The 27,720-nt window shown below is 35.4% G+C and overlaps 1 protein-coding gene across 1 annotated transcript in view; it reads right to left on the bottom strand.

The window, feature by feature from the left end:
• tweek (transmembrane protein KIAA1109 homolog tweek) overlaps nucleotides 1–27,720 on the bottom strand; it is a 120,856-nt gene that overhangs the window by 46,389 nt on the left and 46,747 nt on the right. The window contains exons 35-48 of the mRNA XM_071597546.1: nucleotides 24,826–24,957; nucleotides 20,875–21,016; nucleotides 17,389–17,954; nucleotides 15,802–16,213; nucleotides 14,976–15,184; nucleotides 14,675–14,849; nucleotides 14,191–14,385; nucleotides 10,653–11,091; nucleotides 8,904–9,091; nucleotides 7,612–7,855; nucleotides 6,043–6,226; nucleotides 4,643–4,918; nucleotides 2,978–3,124; nucleotides 2,175–2,283 (exon numbers count right to left, since the gene is read on the bottom strand). Coding sequence (XP_071453647.1) covers nucleotides 2,175–2,283; nucleotides 2,978–3,124; nucleotides 4,643–4,918; nucleotides 6,043–6,226; nucleotides 7,612–7,855; nucleotides 8,904–9,091; nucleotides 10,653–11,091; nucleotides 14,191–14,385; nucleotides 14,675–14,849; nucleotides 14,976–15,184; nucleotides 15,802–16,213; nucleotides 17,389–17,954; nucleotides 20,875–21,016; nucleotides 24,826–24,957 — 3,418 coding nt within the window. The remainder of the gene's footprint in view (nucleotides 1–2,174; nucleotides 2,284–2,977; nucleotides 3,125–4,642; nucleotides 4,919–6,042; nucleotides 6,227–7,611; nucleotides 7,856–8,903; nucleotides 9,092–10,652; nucleotides 11,092–14,190; nucleotides 14,386–14,674; nucleotides 14,850–14,975; nucleotides 15,185–15,801; nucleotides 16,214–17,388; nucleotides 17,955–20,874; nucleotides 21,017–24,825; nucleotides 24,958–27,720) is intronic.

Here is a 27,720-nt window from a genome sequence, read left to right as displayed (position 1 = left end):
ATTAGAACATGATCTACTTTTGAATAACTGATCAAAGCACTTTTCCAATTGATAAAATTTTTTTTAGTTTTACGACCGGGTTTTGATGTATTACATCATCATTCAGTAGATGTAATACATCGAAACCCGGTCGTAAAATAAAAAAAATTTATCAAGTGGAAAAGTGCTCCAGTTATCATTATGTTTGACTTCCACCACATCACGCCTGAAGCTACTCAATTTGATCTATTTTTGTTGAATTTTCCATGTTTCCACATTAAAATACAACGAAAAAAAGTCTCTCAGAAGTATTTTTATAGATATGTGATGCTTATGGGGTGGTAAATCAGCTGAAAGTGATTATGAAGCTTGAAATATATATTGCACCATTCATTCCTATGAAAGCCACGACATATATTTTCAACGGTTTCAGAGTCTTTAAAAAAAATGGAACATATTTTGATGTACATATACCAAGATTACACACAGGAAAAGGAATCTGTTTCTGTTTACTGTTTTACAGATTATACTACCCAAATCATGAATCCTTGGTAACTCTCAGGTAATATATGGTGACTCAAGATTTAAGAAAACATCAGAAAAATGATGAAATCTTTCTTGAACCTCATGAGAGCCATTTCTTCATGTTAGGGAATTAGAAAAAGTCGCAGAGAGCCAGATCAGATGAATACGGGGGGTGTGGTAGCAATTCATAACGTAGTTCATGCAGTTTGGCGGTGACAACTCCGGATCAGCTTCTCAGCCGTCAGCGATTGCAGCACCCATCGGGCCGACAATTTTCATCGCCAACTTATCATGTAAAATATTAATTGCCATTCCAGTCGACACACCCATGGCCTCTGCTACTTCGCGCACTTTTGTTCGTCAATCAGCGAGAATCATGGCGTGGACTTTTTGATGATTTCCTCGGTAACCACGTCTGCCGAATGGCTGCCAAATTCATACTAACCTTTAAATCAATCTGAAATTTGTTTTGCCATCGTTTGATAGATGGCAGCACACGATGATAACATAAACTTCCCTCAGTAACACCCTTTGTTGTCAAACACGGGTACTTATTGAACCGCCCTCGTACAGGTATAGTGAATACTTATTCCCCATATGAATGTGCAAAACTTATCCTGATGAGTTGACATACACTTAAACTTATAATTTCCCTGAATATTATGCATTCTGTATTAATATTGATATAAATTAACAACTACATGTCAATGTAGGGATTTAACTAGTGCTAAATGGGTGAATATTCACACTAATTAATTAATGTTAATAGGTATTACAGGAACTCAACATTGCTTCTTCATGAGGTAAGCTATAATTTCTGATCAAGCTCATTTCCAATGCTTGTTTAAAATTATTTAGTCCTTTATAATATTTATATTAAAAAGGACTAAATGATTAAAAACTGATTTGTATTAACAATAGCACACCATATGGTCCACCCCATCATGACTGTCAGGTTAGTCACATAAAATTAACCGGTCTATTCATTGACATAGATTTCCAGTGGACTGTTCTGAAAATTTTCAAATTTTAAGTTACCCCCAAGGGCTTTACTGAGTAGCCAGCAAGAAGAGATTGCCCATCTGATTGGGAAGTTGCTGGAGGTGACTCAAAGGGGGGGAGAGCTATCAGGTAAGAAATATCCTACCCAAGTAACAGAATAGTCTCCCTAATATGGGCTGAATCACACACAAACAAACAAGGACTGATATTTAATACAACATTTTCATCATAAGCAATGATATAAGATATCCAGAAGCTTGAAGGCGACATTAAAAAATTGGCCACAAATTAAACAATAAATAACCACCAGAATATGGAACATCCAAACATAGTAGTTTGATGGAGAGCACTGTTTCAAAGTCCAGTGTTTTATGAAGAGCATAAACAAACACTATAAACAAAGTGCACTGTCATTTACATTAAAAAAGAATTTTACCAAAAATTATCCATTTTAAAATGGCTAAAGAAAAAAAATCACCAACAAACCTAACTGACAAATGGTTTGATATTTTAAGGAGTGTACCCTTGCAGGTCTTCAAAATACAACATTTTGGATTGAAGAACTGCTAACTCATCCATAAACTTGATGGCAAACTTTGTTTAAAATTTACTCATTATATTATTTTTTAAATTGCTCCAAAAAGTCTTCCCTGACTTTTAGTACCTACCAGCAAACTGGGCTTCAGGAGGATTGTTACCATCTTGAACATATTCTGCCATAACATGCACTTTTGGTAGTTCAATACTAGCTGCTGAGGGAAGATTAGCTTCAGTCACCTGAACAATAAATTTAGATATGATTAATGTTTTATCCTGATGCCACATAATGAACAAATTACTATGAATCAAGCATAGTCTAGTCTCCTTGCTAAAACTATAGCTTTAAAAATGATGCATATGAATCATTATTACAAGAAATAAATTCACTACCACATTCATACATTGATATTTCATAATGGCAATGTATTATTGAGAACAGGAGTGTTTCATCAGAATGTAGCTCACAGAACAATATTCCCATTTCGATGTAATAAATTTTTGATGTTACAGATTTGAAAAATTCATCTGTACAACGTTTTGGAAAAAATGTTATGTTCCTATACATTGTAAACAGAGGTGGATCACCAGAAAAGCACAGAACTATTTAACTGAGATGCTTTCATGAACTTTATTGGGTTGAAAAGGAAGGATTTTTTATAATATGATTCATAAATGAAGTGGCATAATAAACAGTTTCCGTGGTTGAAAGAATTCTTACACACTTTGGTTTGCTTAGTCTAGAGTGAATAGTGTTCAGTTAATGAGGGTAGGCATATATAAATCAGTGGCATCTAATTAAATCAAAACAAGCATGAGTAAAAAGATGAAAATGAGATGGAAGACATTTAGGACTACTTATAAATGATAGACTAAAAAGAAATGATTACATTCAGAATGAAGAATTGTGGAAGTCAAGATGAAAAAAATTTACCTGTAGTTTCGTAGTGAAACTGAGTGAGTGTTGAGGAAGATCTATGGTAAACTTTGCTTTACTTCCTGTTACTCCTGTGCTATTAACTTGGTCCATTTTATACTGAGCTTGTAGAGAAGGCAGAAGGGCAGCAGTAATCCTTAAGCTCTGAAGATAACAGAAAAATAACACTTCCATTAAATTTATATCAAGAGCAAAGTAATTTCAACTTAAAATTGTAAATAATAACCCAGCAACCAATTTTGCCATTGGCAATTTTTTCCACTATTCAGAAGCTATACCAGACTAATTATAACCACAGTCTTTATACTATAGTCACAAAATATCGGTCATTTGAATAATTCTTAAGATACAGGTTTAACTTCTCAACTGTGGCTTTGCCTACCATGATTCTTGCTCATACACAGCTGAAATTTTGAATACTAGACCAATCAACCATAGGGAATTTCCATTACATATACATGGCTGTGCTAAAAAAAATCCCATGAGAATTTTTTTCTTGTAATTTGCACAACTGCTGAGACTTTATCTCATGACAATAGTCCTCTTTGCATTTTATTAAGCTATGTAACAGCACTAGGTATACCATAAGTTTAATAAGTGTAAAAATGCATCACAAGAACGATTAGGAAAGAATAGTTTAGTATATATGTTTTCCCCCAGATGAGGAGGATGCATGAACTTAATCTCAACTAAATAACCTATTAAATGTATTCTGTTGTGTATGACAGCCCATTAGTGAAGATTGGCCCTGAACTAACAGGCAGCCGTGTCTGTGAAAAATGTTTATGACCACCAATGATCCTCCATAAGAAGCTTACATGGAGGGTACACATTAGTATGGAAATTAAAAAAAAAAATATCATTTCACTAAACTAGATTTGAACAGGGATTAGAATGTCTCCAAATTTCCAGTCTGGTATGCCAGGTAATCACACCTTCAGACTATTTTAACTCCAATTTCTTAGGGAATTTTTCAAATAAGATACTATACTTGGAGATGGAGGCTTCAATATAGTTACATCAAATTATTTGTCCGTCAAATGTCCATTTGAATTTTAATATGAACCGGCATGTGAGACTGAATAAATTACGGATATTTTTATTGGTGATACTATTTAAGCGGTTGACAAGAAAATGTATAAAGTAAAGGGAGTTCCTGATGATGACGCTTGAGCGTTGAAACCGGTTGTACGTAAATAAATGACAGTGGAAAGATACATTTATTCCTCATTTAATTAAAGGGAGAACCTTAGAAATAATTATTTTATGTTAAGGATTTCACAATTAGGAAATAGGAAAGTGTTCAAGAATTTAATGAGGATGAAAGATTTTGAACCCTTGCTTCAATGGCTAAGAATGACACTGTATTCATTTTCACTGATACTCCTTGCACCATTCCACTGTTCCACTTCGAGCAATTCACGACTCAATAATTGGAAGTGGAAGAAATCCTACTTAACCCCAAATTTGCTCTATAAGTATCTATAGGAACCAGTATGCCAAACAGCCTTCCCCAAACTTGTCAAGGTAAATATTTTTTTGGCTGACTTTAACAAATCCTGAATGTTGACCAATTAATTCATATGTGAAAGCACCTTAATTGTTATTTCAATTAAATTTATATCATGTCAAATATGCTTCATCACACCGATTCAAACTAACCTGGAGTATTATTGAGAATTGCATGACAAGAGGTTGTAGTAAATGGGAGGTTTCTGGCTCCACCTCCCTTTCGCGCATTGTGGGTGTTGCCAGCAATGAGGAGACGGTGTGTTGGGGGAAATGGTGAGGTGAAGTGAAAGTGGCAGCTGCAGATGTACTGGGGGCCGCTGGGGCTGGAGCTGATCCCAAATCAGGGATTGCTGTAGCTCCAACTGTCTCTTCTGAGATTGTGCCACCACGGCTAATTCGACTAGATGATCTGGTCACCCGGAGTTCCTAAATAAAAACACATTAATGCCTCATTTAGAATAAAGATGAAAATGCAACTGTTTCTAAATTCTTCATGATGATTCATAACTGACAAATACTCAAATATATATCAGAAAAAATAGACAGTAGGATGAATAATAACGTGTGGAGTATAAACAAACATTCATCATAGAAACTTTAATAAAGAATATAAAGAATGCAGAATGTAAATTATGTCACGAGTGTGAATATGATGTTGTAGCAAGTTGATAATGAAGCTAGATGTTAAAATCAAACTCACAGAATGAAAAAAAATTAACGAGATTTCCCGTGCATTTTCTGTAGATTCGATAATTATGTTTTTTAGTGTTCTATTTTTGAAATGAAAAGCATCAGATATTTATTTTTAATTTTATGGGTTTTTTGATGTATTTTGTTTTTAAGACTTACAATGAACACAAGATGAACATTAATTATTCAATCAAAAGTACCAGTCAATTGCAGATAGTTTCCAGGAAGCATTACAATTGAATACATTTTTAACATTGGCTCCTTGAGGAAACATAAGATAAATCTGAATACCATATCATACTGTAAGAAAAAAATGCAGCCAAAACTAGAGAGGCTCATACTGCTCTGTTGATGGATTTTTAAAAGACCCTTTTGGTATTTTAAATTTACTTTGATATCCAGGCCATTGAGATAACTTGTAACAGTTTAAGGAAGACATGATATAAAATTTGTTAATTCAACCCAAAGATATTTCCATCATTTTTTCATTGAAGTAGAAAAGCCACATTGTCAAGCCTGATATCTTCTGTTACATACCAGCTGGTTTATAACAATAAAATGTGACAGCGTTTGATGATATTGTAAATTTATCACTCAATGAATGTTTTACACTGATAAAGTTGCACTTCATGCACACACTATACTATGTCCTCAGGCATAATAAACCTCACATTTCTTCTTGAAAAAAAATGAGATAACTTTTTTAACTTACACATCAAAAATTAAGCAAAGATACATCTGTCTTGATTTGTATGCTCCCATGAATACACATCATAATAAGGTCACATGAATACACCATAAAATTCTTTATTTGATTGTAAAATTGTACATTTTTTGAATTGAATAACGGATGTTCAAACCTGCAAAGTTGATGAGAGCTGCTTAGATCCTCTTGTCATCATGCCATGAAGTGCCACTGGATGTTGAGGAATGTCCACACATACAGGGCCAACAGTCAGCAAACCAGAATTTTTGTCTTTATATCTTCTTGACAGGCTTGAATAAAGAGCTTGTGACTTTCCCACAGTAACCTTCACAACAGTCCTACAAAGTGAGGTAATACATACATGCACATTAACCTTTATACATCTTTGTCGTTACATTAGTCAACAATGCCACACCTCTGTCCACAAAACCCAATCATAAGCAACCTTCACCATAGCAGCTATCATCCATCTCATTCCAAACATTTACTTCCCTACTTACTCTCTCCTACTAAATTTGCAACTCATTCCCTCCCCTCAAAATTATACATTCTTCCCCATCCCACTCCATCCCCTCAGCACCTCCAGCAATGCAAAATACCGACTACAATGTAAACTCTTACTTTTTCACCCCTGCTCCAACATGAGACAATTCACCACACCCATCAACTAATGAACAGCAAATATCAGCAACTATATAAGGTTTCTTTACATAATATTGTGCACACACTGTAACACAGCTGAGAGATTGAATAGTCCAAATGAAGTGGCTTATTACATCCACTCAGCTGGAATAATAATCATCATAATGACAGCTAGATAGCTGTTTCATTAGGATGATTTCCAATTCACCTAATCAACCAAGTGATAAATATCACAACAAAAATTCTCACAATAAAACTACAATGAATGTAATGCTATAAAAAAGTAATTGTACTCATATCAAACTAATGCCAATCAACTTCCCATATTCTTATATGGTAAGAGTGCATGATTTTCAATTCACAATGTTAGCTTACTGCACCATCTACTTTTTTAGTTTGGCATGCAACAATAACCTTGTAATGATGGATTCAGGAAACATGCCATCATTGACCCTTACTTTCACTTATGAGTCAATATTTATTTCCTTTGTATTTAGCGACTGCTTCACAATTTACAAAGCCCTGAATCTTTTTTAAAACAGTTTCATAGACAGCACATAGAAAAAATATTTTAAGATGCAGTTTTATATGCTACAGATGGTCTCTACCAGTATATTATAAGGACAACCAAATATCTCCGCAGAGAGAACATTTGTTTTTTATTATTGGTCCTTCGATGCCTCAGTTGGTCTACATGCCCATGGTGTACCGATAAGCCACTCATGAGTTATAATCAGGTCACCCAAGGGCCATACCACCAGAGTTGACTCAAAACCCATGCTTGAGGTAGGATTAAAACCCATAGTTTAGCAGGCAGAGCCTGTTAATCACCAAACTGGCAATAATCGAGCCAACATAAATAAATTACAAAGTTGTCAGAGTTTGATAATTTTCAACAGCAACATTTCATTTACCCATATAATTTATGTTACTTCTCAACTTTCTGAGTATCCAAAAATAATTACTCCTCATTTTTTATTGCCGATATTTTTAAAATTTGGGAGGGTTGGGAATTATATCAAAACAAATATGGTAGGTCATCACCCACTCTCAATTCTTTGAAAAATTGACAGCAACTCACTGTTGACTGGGTGCAACTCCCTCCAACAACACAATCATAGTCCTCCCGACCTGGCCAGCAAGGGAGCATTCAAGGGATGCGGGTCGACTCTTCCTCCGACATGTCAGGCTTGCTTGTAGGCTGGCTATTTCTGCTTCAAGCTTAAGACCACTCAGCGTGGCCAACAATCGAGTCCGCTGTATTCTTGCCACACCAAAAACCACCAAGCGGGTTCGCTCTTTCATGCCACTGCTCACCAATGCCCCTAGAATTACGGAAGGCACATAAAGTCATGAATATAATTTCAATTGTTTACTCAATGCCACCTCATAAAGTCTTAGCTTAGGCAGATATTATGCGGCAAGAAATGAAATTAAAACAAGGAGATTTTTTCATAAACATCCAAAGCAGCATAACATGGATTGGAGGAAAATATACAGTTTCTAAGTACAGCACAGAAAAATTTAAAATGCAAAGATATCAAAGCAAAGATATGTCCACTGTGCTCCCTTAGAAACTTAAGTATAACACTATAGATACCTCAAATATCTAATTTGAAAAGGTGGATGCTGAAAGTCAAACGGGTAGGCAAAGCCAAAAACGAGGAAGAATAAAGGAGAAGAAAAGGAAATATGATGTACTATATAGAGAAGAATCAAATGGACTGAGCACACCTTAAGACACTATCAATTTATTAGGAACATTATAAAAAAGGAGACAAATGAATGAAAAGTGTGCATCATGAGAAAACCAAATGATAATTAAAACGGCAAAATGAAGAAAAGTACACTGGAGGAGCTAGGAGCGCATAAAAAAGTTTGAATTAGAGAGAAAGAAATTAAGGTCTGCAATAAATCAATTTTCAGATAGAAATACTGTAAAACAAACTTTTTTCTCTCATTAATCTCACTACGTTATTTTATACGGAAGTTTTGTAGAGATAAATATCATTGTCCTATTTAAAGACATAAAACTGAAATATACTTGAAAACACTAAATGATGCATTATTCTAATGCATATTTAGACTTTATTATTTATGCTTTATTCTACGTATAAAGCAGTGCAAAAAACAAAATGACAAAAATTACTCCAAAAATGATCAATTTACAATAAAAATGAATGAAGACAAACTTTTTATTATTCTTTACATTTGAACACTCATAAAATGCAAAGTGACTTATATTGAATGAACTTAAAAGACATTATTCATTACCATTTGAAACTGTTTATTCATCATCATTGGATTTATATTTTTAGCTACATTGAATCCTGCTGGTATTCACTTTGGAAGCTCAGCTTGGGAAATACTTGCCTAGTTGGTGAGGCCGAGACTCAGACAACTGCGGTGTGTGGCCACGAGATGACGTATCAGCTGCAACAGACACGCCTCCATCCACAACCCCCTTCTCAACATCCTCACTTGATTTAACTTCTGTCAAGATGTCATACTTGCGATTCCCTTTATAGCCCTCTGATATGTCCACAGGAGCCATGGAAAATCTTAAAACAAAGAAACATTCATGAAACTAAAACATGCACTACATTTTTACTTTGAAGTGATTATTCAAGAAAGATACTGTAGTAATGTTTTTGATACTGGTGTTTAATGAGCTAACAGCTTCTGTATACTGAAACCACTATTTAAAATTTTGCCAAGTAATAGTTATTACAGGTCATTGAAAATGTATCCCAAAACAAAATATTTTTGGGTAATTTTTGGTTATGTGTTTTTATGAGGGCTATTCAGAAATTAACCTCTGTTTTCATGTAGCATGAGAATTAGGGAGGGGAGCTGAATATTTTCTGTATTGACTTAGAACCATAGTTCAGTAAACCTTCAGTGACAGTAGTTGGGAGGGCGTGCCCCTTGTGGTTTGTTTGCTGAAAAAAAAGATGAGACTGGCCTTTCTATGCGTGAACTGCTTGATGGTCACAATCAGTGAGGTGTCGCCTTCTAGTGATGTCTCTGAGAAGTAAAACACCACCTTGCTCATGGCCCTATTTTAACTTGTATCCACATGACTTGCGGTTTCTCAAAATGAACATTGCTATTGAAATTCCCACCGAATGTGAAGTCCATTCAGTGATAAGGCTTTATTTGCAAAATATTTCAAAGCCGTTTACAGTCATGCCGTTTACATTTATCGGGAAATTCGTGCTGTGTGCAGACCAAATGTGATGAGTAACAGTGTTACGCATCAGTTGTGTGATTTGTTTACATAAACGGACAAATTTCCATGATGATGACAGAAGTGGTCTGTCTGTGGTGAACAATGAACTGCTACAGAAAATTGACCAAAAAGTTTGTAAAACTGGCGTTTTGTGTGATTATCGAACTCTCTGAAAGCTTTCAACAGACTTCTAGGAGTTTGTCACATGGAATCCTGTCAGAAAAGTTAGGCTACCACATGTTCTGTGCTCGTCTCGACGATGAACTTTAAGATGCCATCATTGGTTGGCTGTGATCCGAGGCAGCAGAATTTTATGCTGAGAGAATTTATAAATCAGTTCAGAGACACAACAAGTGTTAAAATCTGTTTGATGAATCTAGATAAAAACAGAAGAGATGTGCAGTTTTAAGATGTAAATGATAAATTTTCCGTATCTATTCCAGTGTTTTTATGGCCTAACAGATAATTTCTTGACATCCTTCGTATTAATGACTGCAGGTGTCAGTAATGACAAGGAAAAGTTGTACTCCCATAGTGATACAGTGCACACAGTATAATATCCTGCTATATTCCAGAAGTACATGTAATTGTGAGCAATACATGTATCAAGTAAGTACACCATCATCATAAAAAACTTCATTGTAATTGAAAACAGCAGACAGTTCCAAAATTCCAAAAAAATAGTGAAGCATTGTTCAAGCTAAGTTCCTTTACAATATTTTGACTTTAAGATCAGTCCTATGGGATGGATTCATATCGTACAGCAAGAACCTACTGTACTTGGAGAACTTTGACAATATGTCTGAGGATTCAAACCGAAACCAAACATTTCAGTATCTTGAGAAATATCCTTAACAATCTATACCTCCCTCCAGTGGTCTCATAAATACCTGTGAGTGATAGTTTTGGTTTCTGGCATGGTTGCATAAAGATCCAAGAGGTAATAAATGGTCTTCCAACAATGTGGCGGTGGGATAGCAGTTGGCTGTGCCTGGGGTGAGCCAGGAATGGGAGGCGTGATTGTCTGAGGTGCAATTGGAGGGCCTGGCATCTTCAATATCGGCTGCTCAGACATGGAGGCCGGCTCGGCAGTAATGGTTGCATGGAGGGACATGTCGTCATGGCTGAGGCCCAATGAGGAAAGCGATGCTGGAGGGACGGGTGAGGGGAGGGGATGGTGCAAAGGGTGGTGATGCTGGTGGTGATGGGGGTGAGGCAGGGAATGGTGAAGGTGTTGGCTGGGCATTGGGTGGATCTCCATTCGGGAAGCTGTGGGGCTGGACCCAAATGTTGGTGTTGTGATAGCCTCACTGAGATTCATGTATCCAGCTGAAAAAGGAATATAAGCATATAAGTTTCATGACTAATTGAATATCACTTATCATGAATTTTGTTTTTGACAGTATGAATCTCAAGCAGAGCTGTAATTCAGTATCACTCAAACTGAAGACATATAACCTTTAGTTTATTTAACATGCACATGAAAACTATCTACACAGCTCAAGAAAAATCAAAGAAAATTGAGAATGTGGTTAACACAGGGTGTTCAGCAAATAGATGATTTCTGATTCAACCTTTCTTCCAAATTTCAACGATGAACATTTGTTTTTCTTGGTTTTGCACTACCATTTTTATAAACTTGTACTCCTGACATAATCTAAATTTACATGCACAAATATTTGAAAATTATCCCTGTAATAGAGGCATTCATGGGTAGATTGTTAATTAAAACTTTAAAAAATTTGATGGTCTGACTAAATAAAAATCCCACTTATCATAGAAAGACCATATCAATAGTATTTTTGGAGTTTCTGGCTTTTTTAAGCAATTAGATTAATGTTAATCACAGCATCCCACCTTTTTGCATTTTTTATTTCTAGCATTCAGGAAATACACATTCATAAACAACTACATCAGATGATCATTATGTTCATAGTTATGGTGGAAAAGTCGTTCATACTATGGAGTGTTAATCTACCAAGGTATTCTCTCTTAAACAAATTAGTAACAAACAATCACTACACAGTTGTATTGCAGTAGTACGCAAGCCTTATTTTGCAAAACAATACTCAATAAACCCAATGAACTACATGAATCATCCGTCTATGAAAACATTCTATTTTCATGTCCAAAGAGTTTTCTTTGCCTTCTTGCATTGTAAAACACATTGTAAGCCACAAGTTTAAAAAAATTGCTATTAGACATTTGCATTAAATTAAAATAAGATATTTATTCTTGTACTGTCTACTTCCTCATAAACTAATAGTAAATCTACTAAATTCCTGTTTTTACTGTTGAACTCCAAGTTTTTGACCAGGTTTACCCCATTCCTGGATTTTTCCCAATTTTCGTGAATTCAAAGCCACCCTGTTAACACCTACATTACACAAAGCTAAATGAAACAAACATCAGTCTATTGTCATTTTTTGACACTTCCTTTTACTTTCTAAACATATAGTATGTCACCTGGCTATTTCAAGGCTCACCTAATAAAACGTCATTGCCTGTAATAAGCAACAGAAATTTCCACATAAATACACAAACAAACTATCCGTGCAGTAACTACATCTCCATTCCCTCCTTTTTTCCTGATTTGTAAGTATGCGGATATTCATTAGTACTTAAAAACCAGTACATCATTGGTCATAGCCATTATACTAATTATTTAACAGATGATCTAAATATCAACATACAACAATTTGATAACTGTGATCAAGGCCAATTGGTAATTTGAAAATAAAAAATATTAGCATTTCAGCCAGTTGTAATTAAGTCCAAGTCTTGCGGCTATCTTCCAATATTATCTAATTTTAACTTTGGCAAGAAATAATGAGCTCTACGGCCTCTCAATAAAGAAGAAAGGGGAAGAAAACTCCAATGGCCGTAAGGATTAGTTGCCAATCTCTCGTCAGACCAAATGTTGTGTTGGCGTGACGGGAATCACGTCAGGGACCAACCACTACCTCTCGACCAGAATACCCTCTGTGGTGGTTTACGGGAGATTAATCCGCGTCAGGGACCAACACACAGCCACACGCACACTATCCTGCCTGAAATCCTTCACGAGGCTGTGAGACCCTGTTAAAGAATTTCAGATGGAGATGGAATCCTTCACGAGGCTGTAGAGTAGACCCCGTTAAAGATTCCAGGATATTCTCAAGCACACACTCTGTGGCGGTTTACGGGAGATTAATCCGCGTCAGGGACCAACACACAGCCACACGCACACTATCCTGTCTGAAATCCTTCACGAGGCTGTGAGACCCTGTTAAAGAATTTCAGATGGAGATGGAATCCTTCACGAGGCTGTAGAGTAGACCCCGTTAAAGATTCCAGGATATTCTCAAGCACACACTCTGTGGATGGCACAGACCAAACACACACACAAGCACTCGAGAAACGCACACACACTCAAAAGGGCCCAACTTCTGGGAGAATCTGGACACAGGTAAAAAGCAACTAGGAAGTGCGTCGAACACGCGTGTTTCGGCCACAAAGTGGCCCTCTTCAGCGAACCGAAGGGAAAACACCTCCAACACAAGGTTTTCCCTTCGGTTCGCTGAAGAGGGCCACTTTGTGGCCGAAACACGCGTGTTCGACGCACTTCCTAGTTGCTTTTTACCTGTGTCCAGATTCTCCCAGAAGTTGGGCCCTTTTGAGTGTGTGTGCGTTTCTCGAGTGCTTGTGTGTGTGTTTGGTCTGTGCCATCCACAGAGTGTGTGCTTGAGAATATCCTGGAATCTTTAACGGGGTCTACTCTACAGCCTCGTGAAGGATTCCATCTCCATCTGAAATTCTTTAACAGGGTCTCACAGCCTCGTGAAGGATTTCAGACAGGATAGTGTGCGTGTGGCTGTGTGTTGGTCCCTGACGCGGATTAATCTCCCGTAAACCACCACAGAGGGTATTCTGGTCGAGAGGTTGTGGTTGGTCCCTGACGTGATTCCCGTCACGCCAACACAACATTTGGTCTGACGAGAGATTGGCAACTAATCCTTACGGCCATTGGAGTTTTCTTCCCCTTTCTTCTCTAATTTTAACTTTGTAAAATAAAATACTTTGCATTTATAATCCTATTGATCCCTCTGCTTTTCTTATTGTGGTGATAAAATCTTTTCTGAATTTAAACTTGGGCTAATTTTCCAAATTTTTTTATATCATCAGGCTTTGATACACTCGAACACCTAAGGACAACATTTCAAACATAAATGACACCTCCTACTGTTATACAGTTAACACAATACCTATATCATAGGACTCAAGCGAACAATATACATGTCAATCACTGGCAATGATAACATCAAGAATGACCAGCCAGCACTTAATGCTGAATTCCAATGAACAATTTATACAATATGACTATTGAACACTTTTCGTTTCAGATAGAAATAATTTCGTTGAGGATAGAAATAATAATTATTACACTACCTTTAACGCTTTTACTAGTGGACCTAAACTTCTGTGCAAAGCTTTGTGGCCGTGATTTCAGTGATGCAGATGGTGAAAGCCCTTTTGGAATGCTAGTTGAGTTTGATAAGCCTAGTGTAGGCGTCAATGTGGCCATTTTGACTGAATCCATTTGTCCATCCTCATAAAGGGCTGTATGTTCTTGCAGATCTGAAACTAAAAGATCTATTAGCTACATGAGACTAAATTAGCCTCATAACACAAAATATCAGTAATCAATGACATGACTAACATCACTGGGGATTATAGGCATCATCAAAGTACCTTAGTAACATTTGGTGCTTTCGATATTTTAATGTCATTCATGATTTAATAGAAGACCCCTATTAATCGGAGCTCAGAATAAAGGGGTTTCAGACTAACTGTGCTGAGTACACGATGGGGGATATTGAGTTCTTAAGCCACGCTTTTAAAGGAAAATCTATGTGACATGAAATCAAATTACCTGAGGATGAACCATTCTTTGGGTCAATGATGCCACTCAGCTGGGGGGGCGGAGGTGGATGAGGCAGCAGATTATGAACCTGTTGCTGCTGTCCCCTCAGTTCCATTTGAGTCTCCTTCACATTTTGATACATGTTGCTGATTTGGTGGAGTAGCCTCAACAAGGGCATGTTAACCTAATGCACATGAAGAAATGAATTCTAGCATAAATGGCAAAAGGCACAAAAAACTAAATATTCAAATAAATACACATAAGGTGCAACCAAGGGAGATTAGTAATATTAAATAGCTAGGGCACAAACCTGTTGGGATATGTATCGTATGTCCACACTGAAGTTGAGCAAAGTACTGGTATGTTTTCTAAGCTGACCTCGAGAAATATACAGTACATTATGCTTCTGCACCAAATCATCTACACTGGTGTCAGCTAATTTCCTTAAATCTAGCTCAACACCAATTTTTTCACACAGGAAGGCTGGCATTTCTGATGGTATATCCAATCTGAATTTACCTATAAATGGATTACATTGAAAATGTATCATTCTATCTTCTCTTGCTTTTATGTGTTGACTTTTTTAAATATTAGATGCATTTACAAGGATGAATGCATTAATTGAAAAAAAGTCTACGGATAAATTTCAGGCATTTTTAGTTATTTTAACAAATGACACCATGAAAATAATTATTAGATGATAGAGAAAGGATTCAATTGAATGAGTTTTTTATTTACCTATTATGTCATTGAAATGAGTTTTTTTTTAAATTTCAGACAATGGGTATTGATCATAAATAATTTTTTCCTTCAAACAAAAATTAAATAGCAAAAAGAAAAACTATTTCGTATCAAGACATACACGTGAGAACATTTGTGCTCAATAATATCACAATTACAAGCCTCAAATAACGTAGCAATAAATACCGGTCAAGTGGAATGATTTTTATACTTTGAAATTATTGCATTCAAATTGTTCATTTTCCAGCATTCAAAGGGGTATACTAGATAAAATTCATTATTACATCCAAATTGTAATTACCTCATTCAAGAAGAGCAATTCAACAGGAGCAAGTTTTGATTAATTCAAATGATGTTCAAATTAAATTGGACTCTAGGTTTTGGTAAGTACTTACCATGGCCTTTCTTGCTGAATTCTCCATTGGTCTTTGAAGGCCCACTTTTCTTCTTCTCAGGGCCTACATTTCCTTTCCCACACTCACTGACCACAATGTCTATTCTCATTGTCTCCATTGAGCCAGCTATTGATATGTTGGAGCCCCAGTTTTCAAAGGGTGTGCCCCCAGATGTTGTGTAACCAGCCATTCCATCCTTCATAGCTCCTTCCGATGCAGCACCAACACTTCCAGCATTTATCTGCCCAGGCATCACACCAAGGCAGGTCAAAAGTGGCTCAAATATCAAGTGGGCATCCAGTAGGTGCAAAGATGAGGAATAATTAGCAATAGGAATATTGGATGGTCCATTTGGAATCATGGCTGCTTCTTCCACAGTTTCATCAGTAGTCATTGTATTTAGCTTGGACTCCTGAGCAAAAGTAAGAGGCCATAAAGAAAATAATCAGAGATCATATAGGAATGAGAAATAAAGGCAGAAAATCTGAAAAATATTGAAAAAATGGATTTACAATCCTTCATTTATTTAATATTATAATGTTCACGAGATACGTTTTAAAATATAAAGCCTTTCACTGGTTTTACAGGTATTTTTAAAAATATTGTCAACTTATTATATCTTCCATTTTTAATAAAGCATGTAACTTTTCTCAGGTGCTTTAGCAGCTAACAAGACCCCAAAATTTTTAAGAAAATTATGGGAAAATTCAGGTTGTCTCAAAATCCACCATTATTGAAAGTTTATTATACTAGTGGAGAGGGTATCCCAATAAATCAAGGGCATCCCTGTAACAAATTCTATGGCTACAATTTGCATATCAGGGTTGAAGAGCACCAATATGCTTTCATCCAAAAATCATCCATTTCCCCATTTCGCAAAGCATCTTCATTAATCTAACCACAACTCAATACTGCATCTACAATACTCCATTCTCAAAAACTCAGGACAAAAACTAAAGATATACTGGAGATATTATTTTACAGCAACGACCCCTATGTGATTATGGTAAGCTAGTACATACCTATGCTAAAAGCTCAGTAATATACATGATATGGTTATGAGAAAATTTGAAGCATAAAATAAAATACTATGCATTAAAATAACATTTTATTTTTTGGAAAACATTCATAAATACCAGTGATGCACTGAATATCACAAATTGATTTGAATTGAAGTAATCAAGAATAGATTTAGATGTTAGATATAGAGTTGAAAGTTAACATATTATTCACCAAATGATCATGGATATGACTTTATGTTTGGATTAAAAATACAGTAAATACAGTTAAACATTTGAGAAGCACACCATAGTTAATGACAACTAGAATTTCTTTAACACAATATCTTAAAAAGGAAGGCATTTACGGAAATGACGAAAAACAAGCCTGAGGACCACATCATTTTTGAAATTGTTAATCTTGGAATAGATATGCAATGCAATTTTTGGACTAGATACATATATTCAACTTCATTGTGTGATCAACGCATAAAACAGTCTTAAACCATTTAATACAAATCCAGGATATAAAACAAGCAAAAAAGAACATTTAAAAATGTGTAATAAAATACTAAATCCAAGTATTTACCCAGTTTCCTTTGATCTTCTGTCTTTCTTCTTCGGCAGCTGCAGCCACCCTTGTAGGGTTTGGCTTCATGAATTCTTGCTGCTTGGACATCCACGTGTACAGGTCTTCATTCTCCGTCCCACTGACATTTCTCGCCAAGGGTGAAGGGAAATGGGCCCCACTCTCCCCGCCATCCATGCTATCATCATCCCCCTCCCCCTCCTCATCACCATAACCAGCATCCTCGTTGTCTTGGGCACCCGAAGAGGAGCTTCCAGTGGTGAGGCCCTCATGGCCATCGCTTACCTTAGGGCTGCATATGGGCGACTTGAAGTTGGAGGCATCCCTCACATTGATCAAAACTTCCTCAGGTGCCTTCTGTTGCTGGGCAGAGGCCTTCTCCTTCTTCTGAGACCTGCGCTTCTGCCGTCGACGTCTCCTTTGAACCAGCGGCGGACCACGAATGTTGGGAGATACATGTGTGGTTGATGGATTTGGGGGCGACGTGTTCGGATTGAGGGGCTGATGAAAGAGGTACTCATGCTGCCCCACTATGTTGGGGGATGGAACTGGCTCTTCTGGACGGCCTGAAAAATTCATGCAAACTATGTAATGACTGTGAGTGACCATAACAACCTTTAGATAATTCATGTAATTGAATGAGTTTGAGGAAAATGTTTTCATTGAACAGCAGAATCTCTAAAAGGCAAAATCTTAATGAAGGAGAAATCTGTGAGGGCTGGAAATGTTGGAATTACAAAGTATATTGATCATGTTTTTCTCCAGTATGCCCTGCTAAATGCAAAACCTTAGAGATGTGCAACTGTAGTAGTGACTTGGTGGAATCACTTCATTCCAAGAAACTGCGGGAGATGCCGCAGCGGTAACTTTTAACGGAGTCACTCACTAATATTCATTTCAATGCAACAATTTCAGAGCGTAAAAATCATTTGCCTTGACCAGGATCCGAACCTGGATCCCTCAATGTCAGGCCAAATGATTTTAAGCTATTGAGGCATCCTCTTAAACTCTGAAATTTTGGGGGTGCGTCGCGCACAACTGCAAATGCCTGTGACATTGTATGCACGGCATTTTGCCACAACAACTTGTTCCTTCAAAGTCGCCAAAATTTCAAAGTTTAAGAGGATGCCTCGATAGCTTAACTGGTTCAAGTCCTCACCCAGACATTAAGGGATCCAGATTCGTATCCCTGCCAAGGCGATTGATTTTTACTCTTTGAAATTATTGCAATGAATTACTTCATGGTTTGTGAAGAAGCAAATCACAATGTTTCACAGAATATATTTTAGTTGTTATTGTTTACAACTAAGAGAAGATAATACCCCACATTAAAACCAGCCACAAATCAAATCTATTACGCTGGAGAGAATCAGTTTGTTCTATACATAGCCTGCCAAAGGAGAAAGAAAAGCTCTATGAATATTTATTGCACGAATAAGTAGCATTTATTTGATTGGGTGGCTGAAAGAATATTTCAAACATTTTGACTGATGAGTCAGATTTCAAAATTGAGTTTTATCACAAAAAAATTACTTGCAGAAGACCTTGCTTCTTTGCATTACTTTTTTTGGCCCGAGGGCTGTTATTAGATAATGATTTAATAACAATAAATCATTGAACCCTTAATTTTTTTTTATTTTCACAAAAAAATCAATGAAAATATCTTAGCCTAACATCCCATGCATGAAAATATCATGGTCTTTTGTTATTCAACCTTTGACAGGTGCATGCAACTTTCATAGTGTTGTGAGGATGATTCTTCAAATTAAAACAGTTGATCACATATTGACCGAAATCATTGACTGACAGTTCTTACAGTATTCCATCAACCTCTTCAGGTCTGATGTAACCAATGGAATAAGTCCATCGTAAAGAAATTTCAGACCTGAAGAAGCTCAACTGTTATGCAAACAAATCTTTCATCAAGTAATATACGAGGGTCATCCGGAAAGTAGTACCCGTTCGTGCCGCATGAAGTGCTGACGACGCGAGTAGCCGCTGGACGAGGTCAGATAGCTTCAGTGGCTTGTCTGCCTTCTCTGAGCCAAGTTGCGTGACGCTAGCATTGCCTGTGTTGTTTCTGTGATTGTTTACAATGTTTAAAAAAATTGAGAACGCCGCCAGTTGTGAAGTGAGGGCAGTGATTAAATTCCTCAATGCAAGAAACGTTCGCCCATGTGATATTCATCGCCAATTAAAGGAGGTGTATGGAGACAATGTAATGGACGAGTCGTCTGTTCGGCGGTGGTGTCGCAACTTCAACATGGGGAGGGGGAACACACACGACGATGAGCGTTCGGGGAGACCGTCTGTCATTACAGACCAACTGGTGAGCTCAGTTGACGAATTCGTGAGGAACGATCGGCGCGTCACAATTGATGACATCTGTGAGCATTTTCCCAATGTTTCTCGAACAATTGTTCATGAAATTGTTAAACACCATCTGCATTATGCAAAAATTTGTGCAAGATGGGTCCCTCGCGTATCTCAATGAGCTGGCGGCGAAGGACTATGCAGCAGGAATACAGAAACTTGTCACACGTTATGACAAATGCCTTAATTTGCTTGGAGATTATGTTGAGAAGTAGTTTAAAGTATCCTCTTTCAAATAAAATTTTTTATGTTTGTTAATATTTACTTTTGTGTCTTTATTTCACGAACGGGTACTACTTTCCGGATGACCCTCGTACATCAACACAAAAGTAAAGCAAAAACCATTGAGTCAAAAGACATCTGAATGTAACTGTGATGCAATTTTAATGCAATCTTATAGACAAGAAAACAGGGAATAAATAATTTCCATGCACTACAATCTGTATGAATAATTCCACAACCAAATTATCAACAATTTCAATTGGTTTTGAATCACTGGGTTCTCCTTTGCTGCCTGCGTAAAGATGGATAAGTACGGACTTTGAATAAAAAAATGAATCCATGATATAATTCAGCCATTAAATTAGACATCAAGTTATAGGTATTACACCTGGTTAAACATCTTGCCATCTAAATTAGCTCAATCAATCAAACTACCACACACAATTATTCACATGACAACAAACATTGATTGTGAGCTTCACATTGACACAAAGCAGATTTCATTTCCAGCACACCTCTAATTTAACAAATAATCTATAAAATTAAAAATAAAATTGAGTTAATTCTCCAAAAAATAACATTTCTCAAGTTTTTAGCAACAAAATACATTAAAAATTTGAAAATGTTTCCCTTTGAAGCACAACACTGAAAGCTACAATTTTAACATGACAAGGACAATCCAACATGAATGCAAGTCAACACAAATGACACATAATCATAATCACACATAAGCAGTTTTAAGGAAGCCCAAAGGTTTCTTATTTTTCACTTTAGCCACTTAGATAGGAGCACTTCCCAGCATGCTTTAACTACAAGAGCAAAACACATATAAATCCCCATAGGAAAAAGTAGAACAAATTAAATCTAAAAATAAGAGCTAATATTACTCACCAAGCTTGTCCTGGTTTTTAAGTCTGTGCATTGATCCCCCTTCAGCATTTAAAAGCATCGTACATTCGTCAGTTACCTCACATTCTTCCCCTGATATTTCCCCATCTGTTAGTAAATACTCCTGAAAGAAGTTGTATACACTCTAATAATACATTCATGTTTTTTCCAACAATGGATAGCAAGAAGAAAACTAGAAATATCACAGAGCAAAAGCAATGAACAAGTGGCTCCAATGCAGTTTTACGTCTTCTTTGATGGCCTTTAAAGAGAGTGGATATTTGAATGAATAATACAGCAAGAGCCGATGAGAAAATAAAGGAAAGAAAGAGAACTTTCCAAACCATACCTGCAAAGATAAATCCAAACCTTTCACATAAAATCACTGTGCATATCTCTTAAATTACTTCATGCATACTAGATCATGCACAGGTAAAAATTACTGATGAAAAACATAAAAAATTTGCCCATTAAATGACCCTCACTCAAGGATATAATTTCCCTACCTAAAGATCTGACTAATTGCCTCTTAAAATTGGCACCACATAATTTATTTCCCCGGGGAAATTCCTAAAAACTCACAGTTATTTCTACAAACTGGGAAAAACGTATATTAATCTCATATATTATATAATTACATCACAGACAACTATAATGAAAGCAAACATATAGCCCAAGGACCAAAAGCTATGTAAGCATTGCAAAGAGCCATGGAAGTATAGTCTTGGAAGAGTGATAATGAATGATTGGCATAGCTAACATGAAAGAAATGCCTCAGTGAAACACCAGCATCTATAACCTTAACCAGAGAAAATGAAGGTGCTTTTTTTTAGGAATATTATTGACATGAACTAAATATGAGAGCTTGAAAATTCAATAAGTATTAAGAAGGTAAACAACATTAAAATGCATATTAGATTAATTAAAAATCTAAAAGGAGACTAACTTCTTGGGCTACAAATTTGCTTACTTAATTGCGCTCTCCATGGTGGGCTTCTTGACAAATCCAAAGTCTCCTCCTAAGATGTTCCATGAATATTATAAATGCATTTTAAATAATTTCACTGTGAGGCAAAATAATTGTCCATGATTCAATAAATTAAATTTCTGCATATGTGAAAATATACATTAAAACACATAAATGTCTGAAAAAGACAGAACTCCTAAATTAAAAAAATGTCAGGTTTTATTATTTAAAAAAGTGTTTTTGTAGTATATCTCAAACAAATATTAATTATTTTAAAAATAAATCATTATTTTAAAAATAAATCAATGTTTAATTGCTCCAACTTGAACATGAATAAATAATAATCAATCTATGTTCACTTTTAAATGATTTGAAATTGCTAAATAATAAAAATTAATGTTTTATGTTTTACTAAAAAGTTAAATTTTCTCAACTCACGTTCTGACATCTTGGAGAAATGATTTCTCAGGCTTTAGAGTATAATACATAATCAATGATTTATATACTTTTATACCTTTTTATACTTTTGATTTTATTTTTGAATTTGAAAGCATTATGCAAATGAAGAAATGGTACTAATTACGCTTATGTATGGTAAACATGAATGAAAGACAAGATAAATGTAAAACTGTTTTTCCCATACATGGAAAAACATAAAATTTAGAAAATATTCAATAAACCAAATACATAAAATATATTAATTAATTACAATAAATAAATAAATATCTAGTGAATCAATTACAGAATGGGCCACTCACTCAAATTTCTTGGCATTTTACTGTATTGCCATTTTAGTTCAACAAACTTTATGACAAAAGCAAAGGCTGTGTTCATATTTGCAACCTTAATATTTTTATTGTGGAGACATCCATTGTTACATTCAAACCACAAACCCAAGGAGAAGTGTTTGTGGTAAAAGGGGAGAGTGAAGAATGAGTGAGTTGAGAAAGAATAAGAATTGAATAGACTAGTTATGTGAAAGTATTAAAGGAGTGTTCTTAGTTAGATATACCCAGTTTCAGGCAGAGTGGTCTATTACTCTATATTTAGCATTTGTTTAAACTGAGCAAGTTAAATGATTTCCAAAAATGAATGACAGAGAATTTCATGTGTTGATTAAGCATTATTTTATGAAAGGCAAATCATCTAAGGAGACTAATTAGAAACTTGATGTACACTATGGTGAATCTTTCCTTCAATTTGAATAATTTATGAATATTTTAAAAGTTTTAAGAAAGGCTGTATCATCATAAATGACATAGCATTCTTGAGACCTTGTTGAAGCAACTACTAAAGAAATCATTGATTGAATACATGATATAGTGTAGGACAAAGGGCAGTCCAAGCAATGGATTGCCAGTGGGGAATTTTCATCAAAGAAGGTAAAGACTGCTGGGAAGTTTATGAGGGCTGTTTCTTAGGGATTTGAAAGGAATAATCTTAATTGACTAATCTTGATTATGGCCTAGGCCATATAAAAATTTAGCTGCAAGAAAAGTCTAGGATGAGCCACAAAAAAGTCTCCTTTCCATCAAAACAAAGCACTAGCTCACTCCCATGCAGTTTTGGCCGCAGATGATGGAGTTATAATTCATTAAAACTCATAAACTCAGTCCCTATCTCCAGTTTCGCCTTCCTCTGACTGCTACCTGTTCTCCAATGCATTGAAATGGTTAATGGGAAGGAGCTTTCATTCAAACAAGCAGGTGATTACGGAAACAAATGCCTATTCTGTAGAGTTGGGACAATTGCATTATTTGGAGGGGAGCAACAAACTGGAGCATCATTGACAGACAATTATATGCCTAAAAGTAGAATATGTTGAAAACAAATAAGGGTTTCTTCTAAAAATTTAAGCAGTTTAAATTGTTTCTCAGACTTTTCAAACCACCCTTGTATATTAGAGTGAATGTTTGAGAGAGGGAAGTAAAGCGAGACAGCCATGGGAAAATGTAATCAAAGGGACTTTCAGATAAAGGAATATTAGGAATCTCAGGGACATTTAAAGGAATTAGTAAGTCCCTAATTAAATTTTAATGAATTTTATTTAATTAACTTATCCCAAAAGATCTCACGGGTTTCTATATTAAAAAATGTAGCACAAGTAATATTCATGGTGTTCAGCAATTAATGAATTTATATTATAATTATTTTTTTTACCACTGTACACCAAATGACTTGAATGGAATTTAAGTGATTACAAAATGATTTCAATCTATTTTAGAAAATACAGGAAATTCTATGTGTTCTGGGATACAACTAGATTCCAATTATTAATAACCATAAAACTACTAACTAGAACAGTCAAGGTAAGAAATATAAAAGAGAAAACATGTTATCTTTTCTTTGGGAAGCCAATTTACAATCTCTTTTAAGAGAGAAAGAGCCTTAAAAGTTTATTCATCAACTATATTATTTAACCATGGAATAAAACATAAATATAAATTGGTAGACCTGAACTACACCGGAGTAACATAAGAGAAAATAAAATTCTTAAAGTTTAATACATTCCAATTTAATAATTAAAAAAAAATATCCAAGAACAACCATCACTGACATAGCAGTAACAAGAATAATGTAAGGAAAAATAACTAAAAGGAATTGCATTCCATATTTTCATATTTTGCTGGAACTTAATTTCATCATTCGATTGCATTGTATTACTAAAAGCAACAGATTTATAAGTATGATAATGATACAAAATTTGAGACCATCATAATTATGTATGCAATATTTTTTTGGGAATCAAATTTCTTAGCTTAGAATGCATGAAAGAGGGGACATATATATGTACAATAAAAATGAGGGAAAGGCCAACAGGTTGCATCACATTTTAACTGGGGACCTTGGAGAGGGAAACTTTATAGAAGATACCGAGATTACTAATGATGTGACTGGAATACAGGAAGAAAAATGGACAACTGGGCAATGTGATGCCCTTAATAGCTTGAGATAGTAACTATTATAAATGTATAGCATGCACTCACCTCATCCATTGTTGGAGGAATCCTTATTGCAACATTGAGAGGCTTAAGATGCCCACTACTCTTGTAATTGTGTTCTAAAAGAAGAGGAGTGTATAGGACATTCTTCCACTGCCTACTCAAAACAATTACACCCTGGAAAATGAAAAAGCATATTAAGAAATTAATACATTAATTAACATATGTAAATCTACTACAAAGCAAAAGGTTTCATTTCGGTTCCATAACTGGTTCTGGCATTCAATTTCTAATACCTTTTCTATAATGAAACCACTCTACGAGGTTTGTCATTGTTTTCACTGAGCTATATAAGGTGAGATAAGTCAAACAGTTCTCAAATCACACATCATATGCATATACACTTGCTTTCAGCCATATAAGAGGCATTTTTCACTATGCATTAGCGATGCTCCAATCAATGGTAGGTAATAGATAATCATCTATGATGTCTCTTTAATGAACTTATCAGAAATCAGCCTTTCAGCTAATTACTCCTCTCATTAAATTTAATTTTCCATTATATCTCTGCCATTTCATCTTCCTCAATAGCAATTCATTATGCAAACATTCTGGATACAATTTCACTTTACCTAACTTTTCTGTCTGGCTTCTTCTGTTTAGGGTTAAAATATTGGTTTGTTCCTGACCAGAAACTAAATTTAAAAAAGGCTTTTACTGCTCTAAACACTTTAAATAAAAGGATTTTATTCTTCTTCAGCATGGGATATTGATCAGGGTATCATTGTGATCATACCTGTAGATTTGTGAGCCTTGAAGTTGGTAGAGGTTTATATTAAATATTATTTTAAATAACAAAATTATGAAATTTAAACTATGCACACAAGGATACTGTTAAACTCGTCATTAAAGCTCACTTTTAAACAATTTGATTCTTGGACTATTTCCTTGACTGGCCTTATAAAACCCTCCCATAAATCACATTTTTCGGTCTGTTTTCCTTCAACCATCACTCATTAGCTTAGACTATGATAAATTCACATTTTCAGCACGGTTCATGACTTCAGTATTTTTAAGTGCATTTTTGACTGGATCTTTATAGGTTTTCTTGTGATTCATAATAGTAAGCCATAAGTTTAATGACAGAAACTATTGATTTTTCCAGCAATCCACTCTAAAAACATTCTTTTTTCACATGGCATTCAATAATCTTGAAGTTTTTCAGAACTTCTAATGGATTCTGATTTTTCTTCACTGATTCACTGATCTTCACTCTTCACTGATTTTTCCTCATCAATTTTCATGGCAATCATCTTAGCCATGAGTCATTAAATCCTCAATTTGGGTACAATCAATCAAAAGTTGTCTGATACATCTATGTAGTCCGCGTTTGAGTGGTTTACTTCCTTTTCCAAACATTCTTCAAATTAATCCCACTAGGTCCTCTTGAAGGTATGAGTAAACCAAGAGAAAAAGTGCACCTATAGCATGATTTGAATTTTAAAAACAGGTATTTTGAAACAAGACAGTGATAACAGAACATTAACATCTCTGTAAGTCTTTCTTATGTCACCTTCATTTATCATGTAGAAATTAGAAAACTTGATTCATAAAAATCACGTATTATGCATGCAGTAATCATGCAACATATTTAAGCATAATATGCAAAAGTTGACACATAATAGCTTAATCAATTGGAAACTGGCTGATGACCTGAGGCTGATATATTAGAAATAGGATAATTTGCTCATCATTACATCTGTTCTCAGATAGTATTTTCCATAACAGTTATCGAAAGCAGAAGTTTCTCATGTCATGAATAAAAATATTATTTACCAAATGCATCAAATGCATACTCTGAAATGGATTTCACATGAGCAAGATAACATATTACCTAACTATTAAATCCCTTCTACCAAAGACATATTTTGCAAAGCTTAATATTCTAGGAACCTGCAGATAATTTCTGAAAGGTAAAGATAAGTTTATTACTATGGTTCAAACATTTTTTTACAATATCTATGCTCATCCAAGCAAAAACTCACTTTGCTAAAGAGGTTATCTTGAAAGGTGCTTGAGGTGAGAGACATTGGGTTATAAGGGAGGGGGCTGGATTTAGGAAAGTTTTGCTCAAGTTAAATAGGACATAGGACACTCTCTACTGTTTAGCCGAGGTTGGAATGGACACCAAACTGGATAATACCAGAGCACTCAAAAGATGATTTTGAAACTGTTATTTACATAGGGAATAATATTTACCTAGGCTATATGTTTTATTGCTACAGAAAGGAATACAAACAAGAATATTTTTTTTAATCAAACATTCTAGGCAATTTAAAATTTCTCAAAACTCAGTTATATCAACTTTCAAGTCATTTCAAAAAGGTACGTCTCCTCAAAACTTTAATACAGAGTGATTTTATACAGTATGAAAGCTTGGCCATCAAAGCAAGATGATAGGTGTAGATTGCAGGTTTTTGAAACATGGGTGTGACGAGGGATGGAAAAAGTGAAATGGACAGAAAGTAAAACAAATGAGTAAGGGCTAGGCATGGTGAGGGAAGACAGAACATTATTAGAAGAAATCAAAAGAAGGGAGGAAAAGTATATTCAGAAAATTTCGACTGGGAATGGTGTGATGAAGACTGTTATAAAAAGGAGAATATTAGGAAAATGAGGAAGAAGAAGGAATAGGATCGGGATGTTGGAGGGAAAGAAGGGAGGAAGGAAGTACACAGAGTTGAAGAGGAGCTTATTGTAATTCCCGAATGTCAGGTTGTTTTTTGTTAGGAGAGGCTAGTAAATGTATTGTTGTACAATTTCATGGGCTGTGCCCATCCAAAACCTACTTTAACTGGTAAAATACCAATAATAATGGCATAGCCATAGACACATGTTATTTTGAACGAAGAGCTTACTCAGACTTGGGTTTCAGCAAAA

The sequence above is a fragment of the Hetaerina americana genome, unplaced genomic scaffold (genome assembly GCF_022747635.1).
Source record: "Hetaerina americana unplaced genomic scaffold, ioHetAmer1.1.p SCAF_9, whole genome shotgun sequence".
Lineage (NCBI taxonomy): Eukaryota > Metazoa > Arthropoda > Insecta > Odonata > Calopterygidae > Hetaerina > Hetaerina americana.
This window is presented reverse-complemented; position numbering and strand designations above follow the sequence as displayed.